General features: G+C 38.8%; 1 protein-coding gene across 6 annotated transcripts in view; it reads left to right on the top strand.

Moving 5' to 3' along the window:
• The window catches only part of LOC140899642 (general transcription factor II-I-like), a 76,474-nt gene that overhangs the window by 32,430 nt on the left and 16,243 nt on the right, over positions 1-27,801 (top strand). For 3 of the 6 annotated variants that reach the window (XR_012155400.1, XM_073315475.1, XM_073315476.1), the window contains exons 10-20: positions 4,541-4,600; positions 5,451-5,507; positions 8,442-8,504; positions 10,455-10,556; positions 15,551-15,616; positions 19,116-19,299; positions 20,884-20,942; positions 23,157-23,228; positions 24,006-24,189; positions 24,530-24,588; positions 27,373-27,444. Coding sequence is in view for 2 of the 6 variants with exons in the window: in XM_073315475.1 (XP_073171576.1) it covers positions 4,541-4,600; positions 5,451-5,507; positions 8,442-8,504; positions 10,455-10,556; positions 15,551-15,616; positions 19,116-19,299; positions 20,884-20,942; positions 23,157-23,228; positions 24,006-24,189; positions 24,530-24,588; positions 27,373-27,444 (978 nt within the window). In the remaining 4 variants the exon portion in view is untranslated. The remainder of the gene's footprint in view (positions 1-4,540; positions 4,601-5,450; positions 5,508-8,441; positions 8,505-10,454; positions 10,557-15,550; positions 15,617-19,115; positions 19,300-20,883; positions 20,943-23,156; positions 23,229-24,005; positions 24,190-24,529; positions 24,589-27,372; positions 27,445-27,801) is intronic. The other 3 variants (XR_012155401.1, XR_012155402.1, XR_012155403.1) reach the window with 3 other exon arrangements.

The raw sequence follows: 27,801 nt of genomic DNA, 5'->3' as shown, positions 1-27,801 counted from the left end.
GAGCTTGTAAACCAGTTATACTTGACAAATCAGCTTGGACCACACAGTGCCAATTCCCTTCAAAACACAAAGTGGCTGAATAATATAATGTGTTTCGGAATTCGAGGGAATGATGAAATGAGGCAACTAAAATGGGGAGACATCCAACTGAAGCTAGAAGAAGAATGACCCTCTTGACTTTAGACTGATAAATTCAAAAGGTTACACTCACCGTAAAAATACAGAAAGATGTCCAGTTCTAACTACAGATATTTTTTCTCCAGTGGAGATCATCCAGAATGCGAGAAGGAAGTGTCTTATTTTATCTTGCTAAAAATTGTAAATCCAGTTTGCAACAACTTGACCTTCAGTGGTACAAGACCCAGTCATTGGGAATGCATTTAATAGAATCCATCTTAAAAACTATTATAGAAAAAGCAGGAATTCATACAGAAAGGAAAATAACAAACCACACTGTGACAAAACACTTAATATAGAAATTAAATGGCCATCAGATATAATTAACTGGCACAATGCAGATAAATGGATACAGGCCATTTCAAAGCATAAGTGACTCATCAAAAGTTCTTCCACTGTTGTATACAGTGTTGTTTTAGCCATGTTGATCCCAGGATATTACCTTACCCACCTTGTGTCTCTGATATTTTTTTATTGGACTATCTTCTATTGGTGAGAGTCAAGCTTAACACCCCTTCAATCATAGGGAGGAAAGGAAGGCAGAAGGGGGGGCGGGAGGAAGCAGTGGGGGAGGGCATAGAGTTGAGTAGTTGGGTTATAGATTGTTGTACTAAGTCAGTAATCCAGTGTGTCTATTCAGTCCATGATTTCTAGTGTCTAGCAGAGATGAATTTAAGCTCCCAGGCTTGTTTTTGAAAATGTTGTGCAGGTTTCCTTTGAGGATGAGATCTGATAAGTCAGATATAGAGTGATCAATGTGAAAAGTTTCAGAGTAGCAGCCGTGTTAGTCTGTATCCACAGAAAGAAAAGGAGGACTTGTGGCACCTTAAAGACTAACAAATTTATTTGAGCATAAGCTTTTGTGAGCTACAGCTTATGCTTAAATAAATTTGTTAGTTTCTAAGGTGCCACATGTCGTCCTTTTCTTTTTGTGAAAACTGTTCACCCACAAGTGTTGTGGTGTTTTTGTCTTTTATCATTGTCCTGTGTGAGTTCATTCAAGAGTGTAGTGATTGTCTAGTTTCACCCACATAGTTGCTACTAAATGCTATAGGGGTATTTAGTGCACTGGATGAAGTACACCACATCTTGTGATAGGCATTGTAGTACTTCTGGATCTTGAAAGGTGTGGGGGTGGGGGGTGGGGTTTGATCATTCTATCAGTGGAGCTGTGTCTACAGGTTTTGCATCTGTTGTTCTGGCAGGGTCTGATGCCACTTGGAGTTGGTGTGTCCTGGGTCTGGGGAGCTTGCTTCTGATAAGCTTGGAGAGGTTCAGAAGTTGTTTAAAGCCCAGAAGAGGGGGTTCAGGAAAGATTTCTTTCACGATGGGGTCCCCTTGAGTATGAATTGTAGTTGTTTAATACCCTGTATGGGTTCCAGTGTGGGTCGGAGGGGGGGTTATTTCTGTATTGAAGCTTTTCACAAAATGATTCCTCTATGAGCTTGTCTACACTGCCACTTACAGTGCCTGAAACTTGCAGTGCTCAGGGGGGTGAAAAGGGGTTGGAGGCTTTGCCAGCTTTCACCCAGACCACACCACACGATCCATTGTCTACAGCCAAGCTCTACAATACAACCGCATTTGCTCCAACCCCTCAGACAGAGACAAACACCTACAAGATCTCTCCCAAGCATTCTTACAACTACAGTTACCCACCTGCTGAAGTGAAGAAACAGGTTGACAGAGCCAGAAGAGTACCCAGAAGTCACCTACTACAGGATAGGCCCAACAAAGAAAATAACAGAACGCCACTAGCCATCACCTTCAGCCCCCAACTAAAACCTCTCCAACGCATCATCAAGGATCTACAACCTATCCTGAAGGATGATCCATCACTCTCACAGATCTTGGGAGACAGGCCAGTCCTTGCTTACAGACAGCCCCGCAACCTGAAGCAAATACTCACCAGCAACCACACAACAGAACCACTAACCCAGGAACTTATCCTTGTAACAAAGCCCGTTGCCAACTGTGTCCACATATCTATTCAGGGGACACCATCATAGGGACTAATCACATCAGCCACACTATCAGAGGCTCGTTCACCTGCACATCTACCAATGTGATATATGCCATCATGTGCCCGCAATGCCCCTCTGCCATGTACATTGGCCAAACTGGACAGTCTCTATGTAAAAGAATAAATGGACACAAATCAGACTTCAAGAATTATAACATTCAAAAACCAGTCGGAGAACACTTCAATCTCTTTGGTCACTCGATTACAGACCTAAAAGTGGCAATTCTTCAACAAAAGAACTTCAAAAACAGACTCCAGTGAGAGACTGCTGAATTGGAATTAATTTGCAAACTGGATACAATTAACTTAGGCTTGAATAAAGACTGGGAGTGGATGTGTCATTACACAAAGTAAAACTATTTCCCCATATTTATTCCGCCCACCCTCCGCTGTTCCTCAGACGTTCTTGTCCACTGCTAGAAATGGCCCACCTTGATTATCACTACAAAAGGTTGTTCCTCCTCCTCCCCCCACCCCCCGCTCTCCTGCTGGTAATATCTCACCTTACCTGATCACTCTCATTACAGTAAAAAGAAAAGGAGTACTTGTGGCACCTTAGAGACTAACAGATTTCTCTAAGGTGCCACAAGTACTCAAGTACTCCTTTTCTTTTTGCGAATACAGACTAACATGGCTGCTACTCTGAAACCTCTCATTTGTGTGTATGGTAACACCCATTGTTTCATGTTCTCTGTGTATATAAATCTCCCCACTGTATTTTCCTCTGAATGTATCCGATGAAGTGAGCTGCAGCTCACGAAAGCTTATGCTGAAATACATTTGTTAGTCTCTAAGGTGCCACAAGTCCTCCTTTTCTTTTTATAATATGTGCTAACTACTTATGCTAAACAATCTGTTCCACCTTGCATTTAACTGAGACACTCAAAATACCTTTCCCAGACCTGAAGAAGAGCTTTGTGTGGCTTGAAAGCTTGTCTCTCTCACCAACAGAAGTTGATCCAATAAAAGATATTACTTCACCCATGTTGTGCCCTGTTACTTTTGTGACTTCTCTTCTCTCTTAGGGCAGATCTACCCTATGGGGCTTAGTTGATCTAAGTCATGCAACTCCAAAATAGTCTACGTAGCTTAGGTCGACTTTTGGCAGTGTCTACACCTCACTGGGTCAATGGGGAGAAACTCTCCCATCGACTTACCTTATGCTTCTCATTCCGGTGGAGTTCTGGAGTTGAAGGGAAATCGATCTGCGGTCGATTTAGCGGGTCTTTACTAGACCCGCTAATTCGACCCCTGGTGGATCGATTGGCACACCGTCAATCCCTTGTAAGTGTAGGTATGCCCTAAATGTCCCACCTTATTAGCAGGTGTGGGAATCCAGGAGGGATCTACAGGTCAGTTGTTGCTGCATCTTTAGGCGAGGAATGGCTCATAAGATTTCACCATGAATATAATATAAATGAAGTGGGAGTATCCCTCTGGCACAGGGATCCAGGGCCTGTGACAAGACAGGTCTTGAGGAAAGGAATCCTAGAAAGAGGATTGAGTTTGAGTTCATATAGAGTTATTTTGAAATTATCGTTTTGGTAATAAACCAGACTCTGGAAGGGGAATGACTTTTACTCTGTAATGCGTATGTAGCTCTTATTTGGAGCTGGGATGGGACCCCATCAGTTTGCATGTAATACCAGAATAGTAGTAATTGACAAATGAGTCACTGATAGCAATTATGTCACATAGATTTAAGAAATCTGGGACTGGACACTGCCTTTTTTCTGTTTTACTTGGTCATTACTTAATCTCCAAATGAATTCTTATTAATGCTTGAGTAGTTTCACTGCCTCTAGCCAAATCTGTTGTAGCCAGCGGTTCTTATGCATGTGAAGTGGTAGCAGCTGTATTGTGTCTTTTCATTACCCATGTAAATTGGTGAAGTCCTCGCCTATTTCCAGGCAAGAGCTACATACTTGTGTAATCAGAAAGTGTCTTGATGCTAAGAGATGATAAAGAGTGTAAAAATCACACACCCACCAATCCCTCACTTCGTCGTGGTAATTTTGAACCTTTTTGAAAATATAGTTTGCCCAGTCACGTTAAGTGAAACTATCCCAAACCACTAAAAGATACCAGTTAGTAATCGTAATTGTTTTAATATAATTCCAAGAGATTTTTCTCTTCTGAGTATAGTCTTTCATACACTCATTGAATTGACTGTTTCCCAATCATAATGTTGTTGTGATAGTTTTTTAAACTATGGAAACCAAATGTACTTCATTGGTATACTTAATAAAAGGAGCTGGTTTAACACATGAATTTAGTGGCTGAAAAAGTGAATTTTACTGTGAAATAGATTTTTAAAGACTTACATTTGTGTCTCCAAAGCAGGCCCTTCAGAAACTTCAGAAATTGATGAAAAAATTGCTCTTGCAAAGAAGTACACAGGTATTTTTTCAATTCTGTATCGCTCAGCAACATTTTCTTGCAGCAGTGTTGGTATTTGGATGTCTGAGTGCTGATTCTCAAGATGCTGGAGTTCTGTGTTTGGTATGAGACAAGTAAGATCTCATATCTAAATTTTCAAAAGGGACAAGTGTTTTTGTGTGCTAGAATTTTTGGGTGCCGAATTTAAAATACAATAAAAGGGGACCCTGTCTTTTTCAGAGGTGCTCTGCCTTCTTAATCTACTCTCTTAACATCGGGCCCTTTTAAGACCAATTCTGAGGCATCAAAAATTACTAGCAATTCTTGAAAATTTAAGCCTTGTTTCCATTGCAGTTTGGTGTGTAAAATTATGCTATTAATAAACATTTTAATAACCCTCTTTGCATGCCACATTTCAAACTTGATTCTTTTTAAAAGTATTATGGGTTAGGACGTTGGAGTGGGGAAGAAAGCATGGGGGGGAAGCAGTTTAATGGGAAAAGTGTTTGTGGTTGGTTAGGGAAGATGTTTTTCGCAGAATTTGAAAATCTGGTGAAATTGTGTTGCCTAAATTCCCCCACCCCCACAAAATCAGCAGTTGGGGTGTGTGTGTGTATTATGCCCATTTACAAACATTAGAAAAAGCTAATTTGCACCTCAAGAAAGACACTTCTGTATAAAGGTCAGACTGCTTTTGCTTTAATGAATTTTTCAGATTCAGAAATTGAGATGCATTTTTTCAGTTCATGTGGATTTTAGATATTTATAGTTTTGAACTTGCCTTATTAAAATACTTATTTTGAATATTTAATGTTAGCACAGGTTACTCTGTATTTTTATTATGGTATATTTTACTTTATATTTATCTAAGGAAGCCACCAGGGTTCCGATTGCAGTGAAGGAACAGATGTGGAAATACCGGTAGAAGGTTAGAGATATGAAACTTTTTTCATAAACATGAATTAACAGCATTGAAAAGAGAATTTCATTTTTTAAATAAATATTTGAAAACAATGAAACTTCAGTACATTGAAACTGTAGATTATCTCCTCAACCATTCTCCTTGTGAATGGATGGCTGGTTTTGTTGTTTCTTCTACCCCCTCCAGCCCCCCCCCGACCGTGAATGACTTATTGTGATGGGAGTGATCATTCTTTTAAATTATTAATTGCATTTGTCAGGTGCCCATCACCATAATATCTAAAAGCTATTACATGAAATCAGAAATATGATCCTCCAACCAGTTTTATTCCATCCCAAATCATAAACTCATGGGTTTTGTGGGCAAGTTATGATGGCAACAGTACTCACTGTTACAATCCTTACTATTTGACTTTCAAAGGTGCCTATCACATAGTGTGTAGATGGCATTGCGTAAATTTAGAAGTGCATTAGGTCCCTCAAAAAAGAATAAAATTCTCTGCTCTTCCGATCTGCATTAATAAAACCATGTGCCTAGGAGGAAATAATCTGGGTGCATTGCTTCCCCAAGCAAGTGTCATGACCACTTTGACACTTAATTGTTAAGAGAGAACTAGAAGAAAGAAATGAGTGTTACAGGGCAACCTGAAAGGGATAAGACGGAGGCTCAGCCTTATCTTTGGCAGTACTGAACTCCACAGCCACAGACCCTCCACTAAGAGTGCCTGATTTAGGCCTCTACTAGTTTAAACCTGAGCTCTATTTCCATGTCGTTCTTAAATCTGTTTTCTCTTTTGTTAAATGAGAACTATTGAATTGAAAGTTGCACCCTTTTTTGCTAAGAACTCAAAACCTATCCATGCTTCAAGTTAAGTTAGTATGTTTAAAAAAAAATGCTGGGGCAATTCAGAAAATTACAAGCAATTAAGTTAAGCCTTACTTTACTGGTAGGACATTTTTTTTGTGATTTTAAAAGGAGTAAAAGAAATGGCTAGATTGACATATGATATGGACAAGCTAGGATGGTTTATCTGAAGGAAAATCCTGCGTCTGTAATCTATTAAAATTATTTATGTGCCCACAAATTAGTGCCTAAGGGAGAAGAATCAGTTGATGATTGGATTTTCGAAAAGCCTTTGACAAAGTTCCTTATGAGAAGCTATTAAGGAAACTAAGGGCAGACAAGGTTTAGTGAATGGACAACACAATAGCAATTGCACATCAGAGGGAATAATTTAAACTATGTATTACTGAGCTCTAAATTGATTGAAACCACTCCGAAAGAACTTGCCGCATCATTATCCTGCTTTAAATGTGCAGCGTGGGTAAAATAAACATGTTAGGACATATAAAGAATGGTAGACAAAATAGTAGTGAAAATATTCTAGTGTTATATAAAAGATAGTATGCCTTCATCTAAAATATTGTATTGAGTTGTCCTACTGTTTTGGAAAAGATGATACAGCATATACTGAAGACATCTAGAGGGGTGCCGAAAATCATTACAGAGCTAGAGAGATGTTTGTATGAAGAGAGATTGAAAAGGTTGCGACTAATTAGTATATTGAAGAGACAAAAAAATTAATGCTATATTAAAAAATGCCTGGTATATGAGAGGTAAATTTACCCTTGAAAACAAGTAGAGGGAGGCAGTGAGTGAAACTGAATGGTAACCTATTTAAAATAGAAAAGATGATTTAAAAAAAAAAATTATATACGCACACAATGGAACACCTGGAACTTATTGCCGCAAAGTTATCATTGAGGTCAAGAGGTGCTTAGAGGTCAAAAAGAGTTCTCTCTTTTATACTGGTAATATCTACAAGTTAGATAAGACTTGCTTCAGGGAATAAGCCAACCACTGATATGGTTTAAGAAGAAATTACGGTACTCTTCTGGGCATACTATTTCGTAACTGTCCACTATGTGACTTTGTGCATGTTCCTCTAAAGGATGTCAGACACTGGATACTGGACTAGATGGACTGCTTGTCTGATCTTCTGTGGCTAAAGGACCAGGACATCATAATCCTCTTTGTGCTTTGAGTTTACCAGTTACCTGTGTTACACTCGTTCCGTTTAATTCACGAGTAATACAGTTTTTCTGAACCAGGTGATAGATTTGACATAGGTGAAATGTGCTTTATTTAATGTGTTACAGTAGCTGTTGCTGATGACTATGATATAAAGTGAAAAGCAATGATGAAGGGAGAGTGCTCCCTACTGACCATCGAACAAAACAATTTACTATGCTTCTAGCTTAGAGATCTCAAAGACAGTGTTCATCCAGGTGTACAAACACAGTGCCTTTTAACTAGAGAATTTGCATAAATCTTAACAGTTTCAAACAAGAATCAGCTTCCTTTTTTAAAAAAATTTTATCCAGTGTATATGTTTTTCCCCACTCTATACTGTTAAGGCAAATCCTGTTCACTATACTGATGCATGTTGCCCCACTGAAGTCAGTTTGACCCCCATCTCCATCATTTTGCACTGTTAACATTGTAATCTGTAATGAAAATTATTTTAGCACAACCAGAGGAAGTCTGCCATGAATGACGACAGAAAATATATAATCTATTAGGGCACAAAGCCTTTGTTTACATTTTTAAGTAATCCTTCAAGACAATGAGGAATTATTTATGATTATATGAATCCTATTAAGCCAAGAATAAGAAATTTCCTACACTGCTGCATATGAAATTTAGCAAATATAATGCTTACCTCCTTACCTTTGTCTAGAAATGCTTAAAGGCTTGTGGTAAAGTGTCTCTGTTCTTGGGGTTTTTTTAATTCACAGTGTGCAACAAACATATTAATATGCCATTAGGCTTCTGTGACAGGTGGCAGTGTGAATGCTAAATTGCTGAACGCTTGGGTAAAAGTACTTTATAGTGCATATGCCATTCTGAAGTTCTTTTGTGATCTGTTTTTGTTCTCAGATTCTTCTCAGCATGCCCCTTCTGAGACAAGTGAGGACCCTGAAGTTGAGGTCACCATTGAAGGTTAGTTTTTGCAACTCCTGCGTTCCAATCTTTTTGGGTTCTCTTGGTAACAAAAGCCTTTCACAATTGTCTGGCTGAGTATGCATGATGTTTTCTTTCACCCACTGCCTAGAGTAGAATAAATTTGATCACCAGTCAGCATTGACTAGAGTCTGAAATGAGAACTACCACTTAAGCACACTTACTCCAAGAAGTTCAGTAAAAACACAACATACCAAAAACATAGTGATTAAATCTTGTTGTTTTTTTCTAGCATTAATAGTACAAAATATTCATTACTCTAATTGTAAGGTAAAATATAAGACTCTGAAGAACATATTCATTCTTAAAAAAAGAAGGCATTTTATTAACACATTTTAGACACGTACAAATTCCTAGTTGAGACAAGCTTGTGGAAAGGACTCGTGAGTTGCATGTACAAGTACTGTAACTGAAGCTTTAAACTAATTGTCTGATGCTGATTAAAAATCTATTGGGAAGATAACAGCTGTTTTGGCCTCTGATTTGTAATAAGTGTGTACAGTGATGTAGCTGCAGTGAAAGTACTGTAGTGACACTAAAGCAATTAAATGTTGGGGTTTTTTTGTACTAGAAGACTGGTTGGAAGTCCTCTGCCATACAAGTAAAAACACACTGAAAAGTTGGCTTCTATCATACAGCCAAAGAGAGACAACGAGTGGCTACAAATTAAAATATACACTGTGCTTTCCAAATGGAATACGCTCACGACATCCTGGGGAAAATGCTGTCTCAAGCATGAGACAGGCTTCAGTTTTCTTTTTCTAATTATCGAGTTCTCTTATCTAGGATTGTAAATATTACAAAGGTGAAAGGATTTTTTTTATAACAACATGAAGAAAAAAAGTCAAGTTCTGGCATAGTTTTGGATTTGTTTATTGGTGTGCTAAACCTCTTTCATCAGAGCAGAAAGACCATCAATTGCTTTCCTTAACTGCATTTTCTGTCCGTTAGGTGAATTTGGCCTCAGGAGCATAACTAGGCTCTGGAGAAGGGAGCCTTCTAGCACAGAAGTGAGAGAGTCAAAGGGTCTTATTTCCTGCTTGCTGCAACTATACCTATGAAACTACTGGAATTAAAAACTTCAGAACAACCCCTGATATTTTGAGCTCTTGTTAAATGAAACTTATTCATGTCTCACAGGGTTGTACTGGTTTGAAGCGCTATTTCTGTGGAGCTCTTCAGCTCTGCAGGGACAAATGTACCATAAGAGGCTGTAGAGCTTACTTTCATGCTTTAGTCCTGTGTGGGCCCTACGTTTAGATAATGCATTTCAAGACTTAGGCCTGATCTTCACTGAAAAGTTATATTGGCATGGCTCCATTGGCCAGGGTGTGAAAAAACACATCCTTGACTAACATAACTCTGCTGACAAACTCCTAGTGTAGATGCAGCTATGTCGACAGAAAAGTCTTTCCATTAACATAGCTAACGTCATTTGGGGAGATGGTGTTCCTACACTGACAGAAAAAGCTTCTTTGGGCAGTGTAAGCTGCAGCTACATTATGGGGCTATGCCAGTATAATCTATGCAGGGTAGGCATAGCTTTAGTGAATAGATTTTCTAGTTAATCAGATAAACATTTAGTAAATGTTTATTTTTGCTGTCCCATGATGACTTTTTGTGACTAAGCAGAACGCCACTTAGTTCTTGTTGTGTTTAACATCTTTCCCAGCAAAATGTGAAATAAATGTTGCTTATACTAAACTTTGCTACATCCTGGCACTCTTACTTTCCTAAGTAGTTTTAACACAGGCAGATACTCTCTTTAAATCTGGGATTACTCACATGACTAAGGTTGCAGATTTGGGCCCTTAATAAGGCACTGATTGATACTTCCATTAGAATTCTGAGACTCCAAAACCGTGTCAACGCTGTAAAGTACGTGTCTGGATAAAACCATCAGTGATGTGTCTCATGTTTATTTTTAAGATGATGAGGACTACTTACCACCCAACAAGAGACCGAAGAACACTGAGTCAGCAAATGAGGCTGCCAATGCTGGGAGAAGAAAAGTGAGAGAATTCAATTTTGGTAAGATACAAATTCAAGTTTCTCTTTGTCATTTGCTTCCTGAAAAACTTTCCTTCTTGATGACTCTAGATAACATCAGGTTGTGGGACTTTTGAAGAGATAAATAGAGGCATTCAGTTAACAGCCTATATTTCTTTGTAGATATATTGCTACAGTGCAAGCAGTTGTAAACCACCTGTTTTTGTTCACCTGTAAATTGATCCTCTAACCAGAATTTGGACTAACCAAAGTTGTAGCTTTTATAAACCATTTGGAAGCCATTGTGGTAGAGAGGAGGAAACCGTAACAATATAAACATTAGAAATAGGATAAAACAAAGTAGAAATCAGTTTAGCCATTTTCTCGTCTGACCTCTTGAGAGAAAATCTGAGAAAAGAGTGAGGCCGGTCACTTTCACTTTAGCTTAATGGATAATTGGAGTCCTAGTTCAGGAGCCAGTCCTAGTTAGTTTCTCTCCACACTTCAAGTTACACAACAAAGGTGTGCCAAGGGGAGCCATGCTTGGGAAAAGAAGGGAGACTCCTTCATGGTGAATAGCCTGGCTTAGGCCTTGTCTCCATGGGAAAGTGTTTTTTTGGTTTTTTTTAACATTGTTTTTTCTGTTATAACACATACAGAGTAACTGTAGTGAAAGAGTGCATCCACATGCTTTGTTTATTCTGGCTTAAGCTACTTCCATTTTGGATCGTTGTGTCCACAGAGCACTGTGATTTTTTTGAATTAGCCAGACGGTATTCTGGGCAGATACCCCAGTGAGTTCTAGTGTTCAGTCTAGGGTTCTGCCATTAGGCTGTATGCACTCTGGGATTTTTCTCATAGCACATTGTGGGATGCCTACCAGAACATACTAGAGTTTGGGCTCAGACTAAATAATTTCCATGGCTCATCTGTGTCTTGTGAGGCAAGTACCATTTTCAAACTATCAGACAGCGTGGAGAAAACATGCCAAGCACCACGATCCTGTCATGAATGTGAAGGAGCTGCTGCACCTCTCTGTTCGTGTTCATGGCTTTGGATGGGTTGCGAGACAGCCACAGCCACATGGGTAGAGGAGGAGTTTGAAATAAAGCTGTTACTTCTGCAGGACACTTTCCCGGAGCAGCTCCACTCAATGGAGCACCACTTCTGCACTCAGCAAACTAGCGCATACAGGCAGGACATGATAATGATGCAGAACTGGCATGACCAGCACTGGCAGCAGAACTTTGGAATGACAAAAGCTACTTTTCTAGACATCTGTGCAAAGCCTCCCCCTGGAGTTGCAGTGGTGGAACACCAACAGGGGGGGTTCCCCTTCATATTGAGAAGTGTACAGCCAAAGTCCTTTGGAAGTTCTCGGTCTCTAATTTCTACCAGTCAGTAGCTAACTACTTTGGTGTTGGCATATCAACTGTCTGGACTGTTCTCGTGGAAGCGTGCACTGCTATTGACAAGGTGCTCTTGGGCCTTGTCATAAAGCTTGGCAATGCATGGGAGGTTATTGATGGATTTGCACAAATGGTGTTCCCACGTTGTATTGGGACTTATGTATCAATTCTTTGCCCCTCAGACTTCATCAGAAAAGGGTATTTGTCCGTGGTGTGCTGCAAGGCCTGGCTGATCACTATGGAAGGTTCACCGATATTAATACAGGGTAGTCTTGCAAGGTCAAAATTGCCAGGAACTGTAGAAACTCAGCCCTGTTCACTCCTCCAATGAAAAAAGGAACTTTTGCTCCCAGGACCACTATGGACATTAATGGTGTTGCGATTCCCCCTGTCATTCTGGGAAACCCAGTTTATCCTCTGCTTCCTGGGCTTCCGAAGCCTTTTACTGGACACATGGATAGGAGAAGGATGCTGTTTAACTATACCCTGAGTAGCTGCAGTATGACAGTGGAATGTGCTTTTGAAAGATGGAAGGGAAAGTGGAATTATCTTATATCCTAACAAGACTGGATGCTTGTGAGCCATATCTGCCCTGTGAGATAGGTGCTTGCTGTGTTTTGCCCAGCATCTGTGAGAGCAAGGGAGAAATCCTCATTGATGGCTGGGTGGTGGAGGTGAAGAGATTTTTCTCAATGTTGTGAGTAGCCAGAGACGGTGCTTCTAAGGTGCCACAACTTGTTGGGGAAACAGTGTCAAGGGAAACATGCTCCTACTTTGAAACCAGAGTGCAATGGGTAGAAAATGAATATACTGTGACCAAATGAATGGTAGGTGGGTGTGCGTGAGAGAGAGAACATTTTATTAGGAACTGATGTTTTTATTGCAGGGCGGGGGAGGAGATTTCTCAACTGATTTTCTCGTGATAAATGCATCTTAGCAGAGATGTATTTGGCAAGGTCTGAGCGTATTCTTCCACGTCATCTTTTGCTTCACACAGAGACTTTTCAGATGCTCAGGGCGGTGGCATTTCATGTGGTAGGGAGGACAGAGAAAAAGTGCAAGTAGATAGTGGTCTCCATGACAACAGTAAGTTGATATTTTCTCATTTTTTGGAATGCCATTGCCTTCTGCTCTTCCCAGTCTGGGGTGTGCGTGGACATTTTCCACTTTACTTCCCTTTCCTATAGGACCTCTGTATCAGTGCTGGCTGCGAGATTGGTAGATAATGGAGAATGAGTGGGGGGCAGGTTAGTAATTACATGTGTGTGTCTATAGGCAACCTTACACTGGAGCGTGTTACCCTTATGTGTGTTCCCAATAGGTAGAGGATGACTGTTCAAAGTCAGTGGGCAAACCAGGGAGCTATGCAGCGCTGTTGTTTCCTAGGATGATGCCCCCACACCCTACGCTGGTCCAGGAGAGGAAGGGAAATGCCATCTATCTTGGCAGCCCCAAAAAGGCTGCATTGGTTTGCAACGTGCATGCCAAACAGAGGGCTATCTTTGCTTTAAATTCTGTTTTTATAACTCATGCAGATCAGGAGCACTACAAAATAAGCAGACTTCTGCAGTAATTGGTTTGAAACCAAGGGGTGGTTAATACTGAAGGTCTGATTAAAATTAACCATGAATGCTTTATAATCCCTATTCATTTTGAAATGTCTCTAGCCTAATTTTGGCAATTTACGTGATAAAATGTAAAGATAGCTGAAAGCTTTGGGGCACTGATTAAACTGTGAGCCAAAATACTTTTTCTGTGGCTTTTTCTCCTACTGTATCTGCCGTTGCAATAAACATGTGCTTTGAAATGTGTCTGGTTTTTCTTTTAACCCCTGCAATACCACCATCTTGGAGGGTGGTCGGCAACAGAGGGAGAATCACACAGGAAGGGGGATGGGACAATGAGTTGTATGTTTGGCCAGTGGTTGTGGAATTTGATACTTCAGGGAAATAAACCCTTTAGGGCTTAAAGGGAAGATGCCATTTTGAGCACACTAAAGGAAGGTTGGGGAGAGGCAGAGACTCCACGCAAAATGGCAGCATCCAGCCAGCACCTGGAACACAGTTGTTTAAGAAATCTCCTTATATAGTTGTATTGTATTACAGTACCTAATACTTACTAGTAGTTCTTCCCTACACAGCAGTTTCAGGCTGGCTTTCTGCCTGGGTTTCTCTTGTTCCTGGGTCTCTGGCTCAGGGTTTGGCATGCCAGAGAGATCTTGGCTGTCTGGGAGAATCTCCTGGATGAAGTCCAGGGTTGCTTCAGTGCCTTTGATGGTCTCTTGGGTATTTCCAAGGCCACCCTCCCAAAACAGTCCATGTGGGTCCCACCACTAGTGGGACTAGCACCACTAGTGCTTAGAGTGGGGAGCCCCCAGCAGAGATTCCCCTGTGAATTGCTAAATCCAAACCAGATTGATTAGTGCGGGATGAGATACCAGATAATTTGAAAAAAGTTTTTGTGTGTCCGCAAGGGCATTTATCCTGAAAAAATCAGTTATTCCAAAAAAATTTGCCATGTGGACAAGGCCTTATTCTTACCTACACTGTGTATTTCACGCTTATCTTTTGACATCCAAGAAATTGCATATAAAAGTCAATTATAACCTTTAAAAATGGACTCTGAAGCTGTATTCATTTGCCAATAGGAGATTTAATATTTAAAACCAATTTTGGTAAAGACTTGAAGCTGAACCCTGTATCTCATCTTACATGAGAGAATGATTTTCAGCAAAAGGAGGTGTAACGGCTAAACCTATCAGTCTGACTTTGGGCTTGTAACTGGAGAGGTCAGAAAAGTCTACTCTGCAAATAGGCAACAAAAATGCTTGCTTATTTAGTATCTAAAAGCCAGCCAGCAGCTGGTACCATCTTCAAAAAGCCAGTCCTAAAGGTATTGAAATGATATGAAAACAAGATGCAATTTCTATCACAGAACTTAAACTGTTTAAAAATACTGCTGTTAAATCCAGTTTATCCATACAACACACAACTGGATTTGGATAATGTCTATGTCTTGCAGTCTGCATCTTCTTTCAGAAATAGGAATTGTATGGATGACTTGCAAATCCAGCCAACATCAGGACTTTGGCAAATACTGGATTAATGAAGAGGATGGCATGATGCCTCCTGACCCATGTAGTTTTACAGATTTGCGCCAAAACAGCTTCATGTACTCGGTGTAAGCTTTATCAAGCTTTCCTAATTAAGCTTCTCATGCTCTGGATTTAAATAACTGTCAATAGCTGCTGAAAATTGACTTTACCCCTGATGGTGGTGTGAGCTGCTGACTGAAACGTCGAAGAAAAACCATTTTTGGACTAATTTTAGCCCATTTTTGTCCTTTAATTTTTTTAAACTTGGTTTAACATCTGCACAAGTTTTGGAGGTAATCTTAAACATTTTATTCTATCCTATTTCTTTGATATACATGTATATTGAGATGTAGAGTGTGTACCAGATCCCCTATATATATTGAGATATAGTGTGTGTATCACACCCCCACATGAATCTGTGTGCGTGTGAGCTCTAAAGGCATACTGTTTATTCCAGAATTCAGTAGCAAAACACTCTTTGTAAAGGCTTGCTCTCATTTGTAGTCTAACATGTCCTTCTTTTTTCCTTACAGAGAAATGGAATGCCCGAATTACAGACTTGAGAAAGCAGGTTGAAGAATTATTTGAAAGAAAATATGGTATGTGTTAACAAACTCCTTTCCAAACAATTGCCTCTAGCCCTTTGACAGCGGAAGTCTCAACTTTTTGGCATGCATCCTGTTTTTGGCTCTGGAACATGCCAGGACTGACAGCACTGAAGGGTTTAATATCATACAAGACTTAAAGCTGGAGAAAATAGCTCTTAATGAACACTTGGGCCAGGATTTTCAAAATTGGGTGCCTAAGGTTAGGCACCTAATTAAGTAACTTTATTCTTCAATCATGCAGAGCATCCTGATCTCCAATAAACTCTAATCTTAGGCATCCCTATTTGAAAGTTGTGACCTTGACTCTTTTGTTAATCTTACTAGCAACAAATCAAGTCCTTACATAAAGTAATATTTAGATCTGTTACTTGGGAGGCCCTTCCTAAGATAATTATTTGCTGCTTTGCTGTTGTGGATGACAGATTGTTTTTAAAATGAAGCAACAATCATGTGATCCCTATAAGGCGAAGGGAGTGCATGTGTCTGACTGTGAGGCTGATTGTCATGTGTTGCAGTCAGAGTCATTTCTGTGTCTGTACAAGAGAGATGACCAGCTGCATTTGTTGACAGAGGGGAAAAGGCTATTACGTTCTTTGAAATTGATATATTTTTCTGGTACCCATCTACTGTTAAAAATGGGAGTATCTTTTTGGATGTCATTCAAAACTGGAGTCGTGACCACTTTGTCATTAAATATCCAGGGCCAGATTCTCAGCTGGCATAAATCTGCATAGCACCATTGAACTCAAGTATAATGGCTAACTAAACTGGCCTGATTTTAGTGGTGCTATACAGACATAAATCAGCTGAGAATCTGGTTTATAATACCTGGTTGTGCTATGGAGGGGAGTTGTAGTCCCAGTGACACCACCTAACTCTGAATTCAGTGGTTGCATTTAGCCTCCCTGAAAGTCTCCGATAGCTTCAGTTAGTGAAGGACAGTCGTGCAGCCATGTGTCTGAATAGATGCTTGAGTTTATGGTGCATCCTTCAAAATCTGCCACCTTATGTCCTAGAAGTGGCTGCATTGCATATCAGTGAAGGGTAAAGTGATCACATATTCAGAATCAAATTCTGTCCTCCTGTATGTATGCACATCTCCTACAGTTCAATGAGTTGTGGATGTCCAGAACTATGCCTATTCTTTGTAATATTACTCAGGATTTCTAGGTGAAAGGTGCTTTACAAATGTCAGTCATTATTATTTACTACTGACACCTTGGGTATTATCTTTTTGTATTTGGATGTAAAGTAAATGTACAAATGTATTATAGTGTAAATGCAATTCCTTAGCTGGTGAATACAGATTAATTTGAAAAATGAAAAAAATCTAGTTCTGGTAGAATTTGAATACCAAACCTTGTAAGGATCCAAATCAAGACGCTTCACTGCAGACTGTACTGCTGATTATGTCTTTGCTCTGTCTGGAGATAAGAGAATCTGCTAAACATTTTATTGATTTAAGAAAAATAAAGATTTCGACTTGTAAAAACTTACCTGTTGTTAGTTATTTATTGAAATAGCATTCTCCTTATTATGTTAAAGCTGGTTTTGGTTGATGCTTTGTTGTGATCTGACCCTTCAGAATTTTGGTGTTGCACCTTTATCTCTGTTTCCCTATGCCATTTGTAGTTTACAAACATTTCTTTCCTTCTGAAGCTGTTCCCTTGGGTTTGTGATGCTTCTCACCACTCACCCACTGATTTACTTGGCAGAGCTGTAGTATTGTAATAAAACTTCCCTAATGAAGGATTAATATAATATGTGGCAAGTTTCATGGATTGCCATGTGACTCATTCTGTGGAGATCATCTCTGAATATGCCATTTCCTAAAAATTTCTCCAGATGGATCTTTGTTACTTCATATGTATAGTGTCCCATTCCAGTTTGGGCCTATATATACTAGGGTTGAAACCATATTAGCAATAATTGTGTTCAAACTAGACTATCATTTTTATAACCTTATGCAGAATATAGGACTAATAAACAGTATTTTCAAAGTTTCCTCTTTTGTTTAACTTGCACATTGGGCTGCCTGAAATAATAATAATGTGTGTCTTTCAAAACAGGACTTCAAACAATGTGTATTTAAATGCCCTTAAATACTCAATTGGCTCTTCCCCATATATAAAAAGTGATTAAGCATTTGGTGTACAGCTAACTTGATTATTTTGAACATAGCCTATGTCTGACTGGCTGCCTCCACATTGAATTATGTCACTTGAGAAAGTGCCTTGACCACCATATACTTTCAAAAGTTATTAACGCAGCTGAGATTCCTCTGATTTGGCCTTAACTCAGATTGCCGCACTTCTAGTTAGTGGATCACTTATTGGATCTCATCCTGATTCTACTGGAATCTCTGACAAAACTCCTGTTTCCTGTAAAGGGAACAGGATCAGGCCTACAACATGCAATCTCACTACTGAGTCTTGTGCAATATCTAGGCAATATAAGGAGTTAGGGAAAGAGTTGCAGCTGGTACATGGTGCTCTGCTTTCATGAACTTAACTGTTGTTCTAAGATACTATGCTTCAGTATAGACTGTATGAAGCATGTCTTGAAATACATAGCTACAAAACCAGTTAAGTATGCAGTGTCATTGTTAACTCTAAATTTCCTTGAGAAGCCTCATGGTTTGTCTTGTAGTGCAGGTGGTATCTTAGAAGGATGGTTTCTTTGCATTACTGTCTGTACTTTCAGGGCCAAATTCTGCCCTCAGATACATCATTGAAGTCCGTGAGGTGTATATGTGGTTACCCCAGGGCAGATTTTGGTCTATTAAAAAACTTTCTCCCTAGTTAACCTTGCTTCTAATTTCATAGCTAAACCTCAAACAACAAAATACACCAAACCGCTTGGTTGGTAATACTTGGGATTAATGTTCTTTTTGTAAAGGTATACTGAGGTTAGTTTCTGCTTCTGCTACTAATGAATGAGCTATTGGCTTTTTATTTTTGAAGACTGGTTGTTTTTAAGACCACATTTTTGTTCTTGGCCTTGTAAGAAATGTGGTGTTTGCTCAGTCAATTCCTTAACTGTTGAAATAAAGCAGAACTTCATTAAGTCATTCCAAAGACTGGAAGCCCATTATGAATTACTGAATTTTTGTTACCATGTTGGCAAACTGAGAATTAATGCGTCGAAAAATTTACTTGGTTTGTAGTTGTTTTGATTATTTGATACTCTACAATGTACCAGAAAATGAAACCAAAGTAAGATGAAACTTTGCAGTAACAGGTGCAGTCTCTGCTACTACATTTTTGCTGAGAAGTGGGGAAAGATGAGCTTGCTGGGGTGAGAGAGAGAATGGGAAACGTTCCCACTGTAAATAAAGCATAAATAGAATGTTTAGGTGGTTAGAGATTATAAGAAGCATTTATTGCCTGCTTATCTGCTTGTGTTTATATTGTTCAGATTAGTGCCAAGCAAATAGGTTAGGTAAGGTGATGAGCTATGCTAATGTTTTTATTTTCCTTTTATCTTAAAGCTCAAGCTATAAAAGCAAAAGGTCCAGTGTCTATCCCATACCCACTTTTCCAGTCTCATGTAGAAGACTTGTATGTGGAAGGCCTTCCAGAAGGAATTCCCTTCAGGAGGCCATCTACCTATGGGATTCCGCGCCTTGAGAGGATACTGCTGGCCAAGGAGCGGATACGGTTTGTGATTAAGAAGTAAGGAGCTTTGCATTTATTTTCACTCTTCCTTTCTTCGTACCGTGCTCTAACCAAAATTCTTCACTATTTCTGAGAATTTCCAAATTAATTACTACCAACAGATGCTTTTGTAGTGCTAGCAAGAAGGAATCTTTTCGGTCAAACCACTAAAGCATTATTCAAGCACAGATTTGACACCACAATGTGATTGTACAAGATCCCAACTGGTGAAGAATTTTCTCTAATATCATGGGCCAGATCCTCGGGTGGTGTAATTTGGCATAACTCCATAGACTTGGGGGCTCGGCCAGTTTACACCAGCTGAGGATCTAGGTGTGAATTTCAAGTTTTTATGGATCTGTTCTTCTGTTTTTCCTATCAGAATATTGTTTCGAGTTGTCCAATGACTGGTGTGTGACATTCACCACTAATAGCTTGGTGGTTCACTTCGGACGGATGTGATAGGGCAAGTAATATAAATGAAGCTCAGATACAAGACAACTGCCATTTTGACCTGTTCAATGCTGTTAATGGAAATCTCTCCATTAACTGCCATGAGCTTTGGCTCAAGCCCATAATTAGCTGAGGACGAAAATGTTTTGTTTTCATATGTTGCCTTCCCTTCAGCATTGGTGTTATATACCCTGGAAATCTGGGAAACTGTTTCACTGATGTCTGTGCAGAGCCTTTCGTGGCTGTCCACAGGAAAGTAAGATGAGGTTGTGATGAGAGCACAGACTCTGTTCTGCAACTGATTATAATCTTTGAGATCTGCCACCTTTGTCTCACTTTTGGGGGGGGGGGGGAAATATCTGAACACCCTTCCTAAATTGGTCACAAGCCAAAGACCCTTAATAAAGTACAGCAGTTCTGTTACCTTTCCCTTACTTTTGTTGTGTGTAGTAACTAGAGCTGTCTGGAGAACAAGCATTCTTTATAACTGCAACTTTGGAGACTTGAAAATCTTTTTTCATTCCACATGGGAAGAAAAACAAAAAATTTAAAAAGGAACTTCCTTGCACATTTTTGCTAAATGAAATTGTATGGACTTAGATTGTAAGCCCGTTGGAGCAGAGACTTTTAGTTCTGTGTTCGGACAGTCCCTAGCACTCCGCAGTCCTGATCCAAGATTAGGGCATCTAGGTGCTACAGTAATACAAATAATAATTAATAAGATTAAAACATCTTTTTCACATCAAAAAGGTCAGTTTTTTGATTTGTCTCTTTATGCCCCTTTCTGTGATGGGGATTGGAGAGTCCATCCTGGACACCAGAAACCTTCCCATCAAAGTTTGTATGTGTCTGTGAAATGTTTTGGCTTCAACGAAACTGCATATCTCAGCAAAAAAACATGTGTCAAAAATTCTTTTGGCAAGCTGTAAGTAAGATTCTTTTGGCAAGTAAGAGCCTTCAGGGTTTGGTATTGACTATAACCAGTATGCTGGGGATACTGAATACTGTTCTGGTCCCACAGTGGTAACTAACAGTAGAATTTGCTACAGAGCTGTATGCTATAACTTCCTATAAATGCTATAAATTTGGTAAAAACATATCTGAAGGTATGTTAATGCTGAACAATGTATATTTGTTAAAAATTTTCAGGCATGAACTTTTGAATTCAACACGAGAAGATGCACCGCTGGACAAACCAGCTGCAGGAGGTAGGACTTCTAAACTTTTGGGTTGCATAACAGCAATATGATGGAATATCTTCTATATATAGAGGCATGAGTTGTATTCACTTTGTGTCCTTCCTGTCACAACCTGTTTTTTTAGTATAATGCACGGCAAAGATAGCGTTTGGTTTTGGAAAAAGAGTTTTTCAAAAATATAGGCTTTTTCAGCAAGTAAATGAAAAGCCTACTTTCCTGGAAATATGTTGTGATTAGTGAGCAGTACCCCCAATGTTTATTCCCCTCTCAACCTCACATCTCAGTCCACATTGAAACTGACTAAGAAAGAGAATAAATCTGACAACTAAGATGCAGAGACCCTGGCCTGTATAAAACAGTGTTTGCTTACGTTGTAAGTCTATACAACAGCTGGTCTGGAAATACTGTTGTCAAGCCAGAAAAATTAAAACTTAATACTTTTCAAATTCAGAGTTTGAAAAACTCACTAGTGGGATGGTCTGGTCTGTCAAATGATATTTTGATATTGAAGGCGTAGATGGGCTTAAAAACCAAAACCCTTGGTAACATACCTCACCCACATTTTCACAATGGGAATGGGCAAAAAATGCTGTGTATCCATTTATGCCCTATCCGTAATTGTAAGTGTATTCACAATGAGCACATACAGATTTGGTTCCTGACCTTCTTTGTGGTGTGCTTCGAGATCTACTGATGAAAAGCACTACATAAGAGCCAGATGATATTATTGTGTTTAGAAACTGTAACATGAGGCCCAGAACAGTGCATGTATGAACCTGAATTTAAACCGAACCTTTTGCACACAGGTGGTGAAGGTAAAATGAGATGTGAATGGCTAAACTGGCTGTACCACATTTTTCACTTCAAGGAACATTGTGCTTTTCAGAGTCTTACTGAGCTAACCGATGAGATGAAATAGGCCACGTAAAGAGGCTATCATTTGATTATTAGTTTGACAGGCTTTCTATCTATACAGTTGATTTTAGTGGGTAGCCCATTTTAGTGGCTAGAGAGGTATATTTATCAGAGTATGTTTGATTAAGTTGATGATGTATTTAAACTGAAGTGTGAGATTAGGCTGATATGTGCCAAAAATATATTAATGGTGATATTGGTTATCTTCATGGCTACTGGCATAAGGCAAGACTGACTTAGAGAATGTGACAATTCTTTTGTTGTAATGCAAAAGGTAATTCCTTTTACCACTTGATTATTTCTCCAATGGTAAATATTCTCAACAGGTAAAAACTCCTGCGTTTTTTGCCTCCCCTCGAAGCGCATTCAAAGATACTAGAAATTTTCACTCAAAGATAAGAATGCAAGCATTTATCAACATTATAATCCATATTGATCAGTTTCTTTTCCCCCAAACCTGGAAGACAAAGAATTACTCTTATTTTTCTTTAATAATAATAATAAAAAGCATATAGCATTGTGTGAATGATAATTGGAAAATTACTTTCCTCAACATGTGTTTTGATTAAGTTGTTATCCTACCACCTGTCTCCACTTCAGGGTCAGGTTTTGCTAATTGTCTTAAGCTAGATGTTAAGAGTCTATACAAATTGTAATATAGTTTGAAGCGATGGTAGCTCATAGAAGCCTCCTACACCCCAAAAATGCACATTGTCAACCTTGATCTGAGAGAAGGAATTGGGAATATTAGAGTTCCTGAGTCCAGAGGCGTGAGAGGCTAGGAGTAAGAATCTGCATTGGTGAAGCTTGTGTAGTGTTCTTTATGCAGCTGTATATTGGTATTTAAAGAAAAATAAACCCTTATTTTTGTAATATTTGAACAGAAAATAAGATTTAAGGATGTCATTCCATCCTTAACCAATTGCATGAAGGTATTGTATGTCATCTGCAAAGAAAGATCACCTACTGTTGTGAACCTGTTCACCCACCGGCTTTGAGGACCAAATTCAAGGGGCTGTAGGCACAGGATACGCTAAGGATAGAGTGCAAAACATAACTGTATCCTTGCTTTTGTGATTTTAAATCCAGCCCCCTTTTGCTGTTTTACTGAAGGGTTTAATAGAAGTAATATGAAGACAAATAAGGTGTACTCAGATCTCTTGATAGCCTTATGGTTGGGGAAACTAATAATCCATGCCATGTTGTATAGTGTTAGTGAATAGCAACTGTGTGACTTGTCTTTACAATCTTGCGGTTAATCAAAATAATTAAGGAATGTTATCTTTGTTCTGTTACTGTTAATTGTAGTGAAAGAAGAGTGGTATGCCCGAATCACCAAATTAAGAAAGATGGTAGATCAACTTTTCTGTAAAAAATTTGGTAAGTACACTGCTAGTATTCCAACTTCCTTTGTGGCTTTTAATCCATAGTAGGTTGATTTCATATTAGCTATCCTTAAGAAAGCTTTATTGGATCCTTCTGAGGCATAAGTGGATGAAACTCTTGAATGAAAATTTTCCAAATGCTTGAAATCCTGACTGTTAAGCAAAAAATAAATCTTTTATTGCTGTAATGTTTAGTCAAAAGGGTAAATGTTCAGTAAAGTTCATCTGTAAAGTTGCCTTTTATGGTTCTGATTCCTTTTGCATTTGGATTTTTCTCTCTAGTTGTGGTAAAGCAAATACCTTATTTTTCAATGTACAGTATAATGTCAGTGGCACTGTTAGGATTAATAGCTGAGCATTTCCGGGCTTGAATTTGAATGCTGTTTCCCCAGCCTACTTAGGAACATATACAGGTCAAGAATGAAACCACTGAAAATTTGATACTGTCTGAAAATAAGTTCAAATCACTTTGAGCCCAATCCTGCTTTGACTTTTTCTCCTGTGCAAACCCATTGGCATTAATCTTCAATCTGGCACTGTTGGTGGGCTACTTACTGAACATCGGATGGGACACTATGATAATTAGTTCTCTAAACTCTGTGTCTTCAACTTGGAGTCCAGTGGGTTTGAATATTCTTTGCTATGCTAGTACCTAATGTTACTGTTTGTGATGGCCCAGAGACTTTGTGATATAGTTTTTGCTGAATCAAACTGTTTGGCTGAACTGATCGATCATTGGATTTGTTTTGTTGAATTTCTGTTGTTCTAACAGCTGAGGCCCTAGGGAGCACTGAGCCGAAGGCTGTCCCGTACCAGAAATTTGAGGCACACCCCAGTGATCTCTATGTGGAGGGTCTGCCAGAGAACATTCCATTTAGGAGCCCATCCTGGTATGGAATCCCTCGGCTGGAAAAGATTATTCAAGTGGGCAACAGAATAAAATTTGTAATCAAAAGGTAGGTGAACATTTTAGTGCATAAATTGAAAAAGCAAGAGGAAAAGGCCAGGAGATTGATTGATTGACTGAAGCAAAAGAAAAGCTTTCAGCTTTATAATGCCATAAAGCATTCTGAGTTCTGGTACCAGGCGGACAGAAGATATTTCACATTGCAAAGAAAATTGGTGTTCGCAGTTTAGGCCATCATCTTCCTAAATGTCTATATAGCAACCAGCCCATTTTGGTGACAATTTGAAATAAATAATATTAAAATCAAAACATAGATTCATAAAACAAACAAAAAAATCATTATTCAGAGACTGTATAGAACAATTTGATAACCTGCTCTCTAATTACAGGCCAGAACTACTAACCCTCAGTCCAACAGAAGTTACTCAACCAAGATCAAATACACCAGGTAGGACGCATACTGTATGCAAGTTCCATCTATATATCCATATGCAGAATAAATAAATTAAATGAATTTTTCTGACCTCTCTAAGCATGAGAAAAGTGGTACCAAATATGTATAAATACAGAAGAGAAACTCTCTTTAAATGAATATATTTGTATTTGAAGGAATCTTTCATGTTTTGCTAGATAATCTTTGTAAAATATGCACGTTTACTCATGAAGAAGAAAGAGAAAAGAATACCTTATGGTAGATGATGATCCTGTTGTTTATCGCACTATTAGAAGGTATTCCAATACTATGGTGATGAGCATGGGAAAAGAACCTGCTTTACTAGATTTCTCTAGCCCCATTTACCCACCTGGGTGCAATATCTACCAAACAGCAGTGTTATGACACTGAATTTATTTGTAAAACATGTTGCTATCATCAGGTCAGAGGTACCATGTATGTGCAGATTGGAACCTGATCACTTTAATGACTTATAAAGCACAGTTTGGTTTAGTCAGAGGGCTGTATTAACAATTTTCAATCCACAGAACCACAACAAATGTTAGGTTTTACCTAAGCAGAGAATGCAGGTTGCTTTTCCCTCCAAATGTTTACAGTTCAACAGTATCCATGCCTTATCAAAGTGGGATTGAGGATTTTTCTTGGCTTTCAGGGATAAGATTTGTATGTGGAGATAGGGTAGCCCATTGAAAGCTGCAGTGCAGAGTTAGGCAGCATCTAATTTCAGTCTTGCTGCCAAAGCCCTAGCTTATTGTCCTACTGTACAACTATCTGGCAGGTTGACAAGATATCTGCAGCAATAAGTATGAACAATACCAGTGACGAAAGACACTGCTTTAATAGCATCTTACTTCTGGAAGAATCGGCATGCAGCAATCATGCCTAATAGAGTGATCAGAATGCCATGCTGATTTCCCACTGGTTATTATATCTATCATCAGCTGCTAGGAAAGACTAGTTCTGTAAATACACACACAACTTTGCCTATAGCCATATCCAGGGTACAAGTTAGACAAATACACACAGAAAAAATGTTGGTTTTGGATTGGAACGATAGTGCAAACCACTGGATGCATCATTCTTTCCTGGCAGTTAGTCCTAAGGCAAAACTGGAGAAGGTCCTCTGTGCCGTTGTTGCTAAAGCAGACTGTGTGTGTCTCAGCACAAATACCAATTTTTTGAACAATTCAAAATGTTAGTTTTGCAGAGCAATAAATAAATGTAGTTCCTATACCAGATAGTTTAGGGGGGCAACATTTTGATTTTGTATTTAAAAAAAAATTCAAGAATTATTTTGGTTAGTAAGAATAATATGGTGCTCTTTGGCTGGATAGAAAACTTCCCCTCATGTGTGTTCAGCCCAGACAATACTCCCTTGTGCTTCTTGTGTGGTGGCACTAGAAATCTAAAAATACAGCTGTTCAGTATATTCTTTTCACTTGCCAAATTAAGGCTCCGATCGTGCAAATACTTTCTTGTATACATAAGCTTGTGGTAAATGCTTGCAGGGCTGGGGTCCATGTGAACTCTTTTAAATTAATAATTTTCACCATTTATGTTGTTTATGAACATTCTTTGTTTTCATAATTGAAGGAGTTAGAAGTAAAACAGGCCAGATAATTTGTTCATTTGAAATATGATTTTGAGCTTGTGATCCTGTGTACATATTGCTTGTTTCATGCATATGTCTTTTTAAAAAATGCTACAGTACAAGTTATCTGTCCTCAGTGGATATGATCAATAATTATGATTGCACTGTTTGCTGGGGAATAAAATGAGTATATTTAAGTACTGTATATACTCGTTCATAAGCCGAATATTTTTGGTAAAAAAGTGACACATAAAAGATCGGGAGTCGGCTTATAAATGGATTTACGCCAAAATTTGATGATTTTAAACTGAAATCATTGAATTGAATGTCTAATACATTGCCATTTTGTTTACCTGGAGCGCCTGCAGGCATGGAGTCCCTCAGCTCCCTGTGGCCGCAGTTCGCCGTTCCCAGCCAATGGGAGCTGAGGGGCTCCATGCCTGAAGACGCTCCAGGTAAACAAAATGTCCTGACCCGCCAGCGGCTTACCCTGACAGGCCGGGAGCCAAAGTTTGCAAAGCCCTGAAATATAGGGTCGGCTTATGAAAGGGTCATACAGTTTTTACTGTTTTTACCTATCCATCTTGGGGGGTCGGCTTATAAATGAACAGGCTAATGAATGAGTACGTATGGTATTTATTTTTTATTTCCACTAATGTGCACTCTCCCTCCCTCTACACCTAATTTAGAAAATTGGCCCCTGGCTTGCTTTCTGTCACGAACTTTCATTTATAATAAAAAGCAAGACTAAATTATTTTTGATAGTCAAAATTTATGGCAAAGCTCTAAATCTTCATATTCTGTTCTAAAGATTTTTAATCTCATGAGCTAAAATCATTAATAATTCCGGCTGTGTCAAAGCCACTAAAATAATTCTTTCCCACTGCTAAGGGTCCTGAAGGACAAGTTCATACACTTGGGGGCAGTGATAGAGATTTATAATCATGCTTAGACATATTTTCCCATTATTATGTATATTCTGTATATAATTTCAGTTACCATAATAAGCAGTAGATGTGTAAATCCTTCTATACCAAATTGTGATTGTGCACCTTAGAAAGCAAGACAATTTTTGCATTAATAGTTTAGACTCCAGTGATAAAAGAAATATGCTTAGTGGTACCACTTTTCCCCAAATATCTGTTAATAACTCAGTAACCCAAGATGCATCTATTTTTGATTTTCAGTCAAAGAAGATTGGAATGTCAGAATCACAAAACTAAGGAAGCAAGTGGAAGAGATATTTAATCTGAAATTTGGTGAGTTAAACCCTCAGTAAACTGTGTTGTAGTTCTACTCTGTTTTAAAACAATCTTCTGTTCAAGGAGAATTGTGGTGCACAATAAATTAAAACAAATATTAAAAATGTGACAGAACAACAGATGTGGGAGTCTTGGGTTTTATTCCCCACTCTTGCTAGTTGCTTGCCATGTGACATGAGGCAAGTCATATCCGTACTCTTTGTCTAGTTTTCTCTAAAAAGGGGATTAATGACATTTATGCAAATTCATAAAGGGCTTTGAGATCCTTAGGTGAAAGGAACTCTTATAAAACAGTAGCAGGTACCATGGACCTAGATTGATAATTATTGCAAGATCTTACCTAGTAAGATCCAC

This window comes from Lepidochelys kempii, chromosome 17 (genome assembly GCF_965140265.1).
Source record: "Lepidochelys kempii isolate rLepKem1 chromosome 17, rLepKem1.hap2, whole genome shotgun sequence".
Lineage (NCBI taxonomy): Eukaryota > Metazoa > Chordata > Testudines > Cheloniidae > Lepidochelys > Lepidochelys kempii.
The sequence above is the reverse complement of the archived record's forward strand: the minus strand, read 5'-3'. Positions and strand labels throughout refer to the sequence as shown.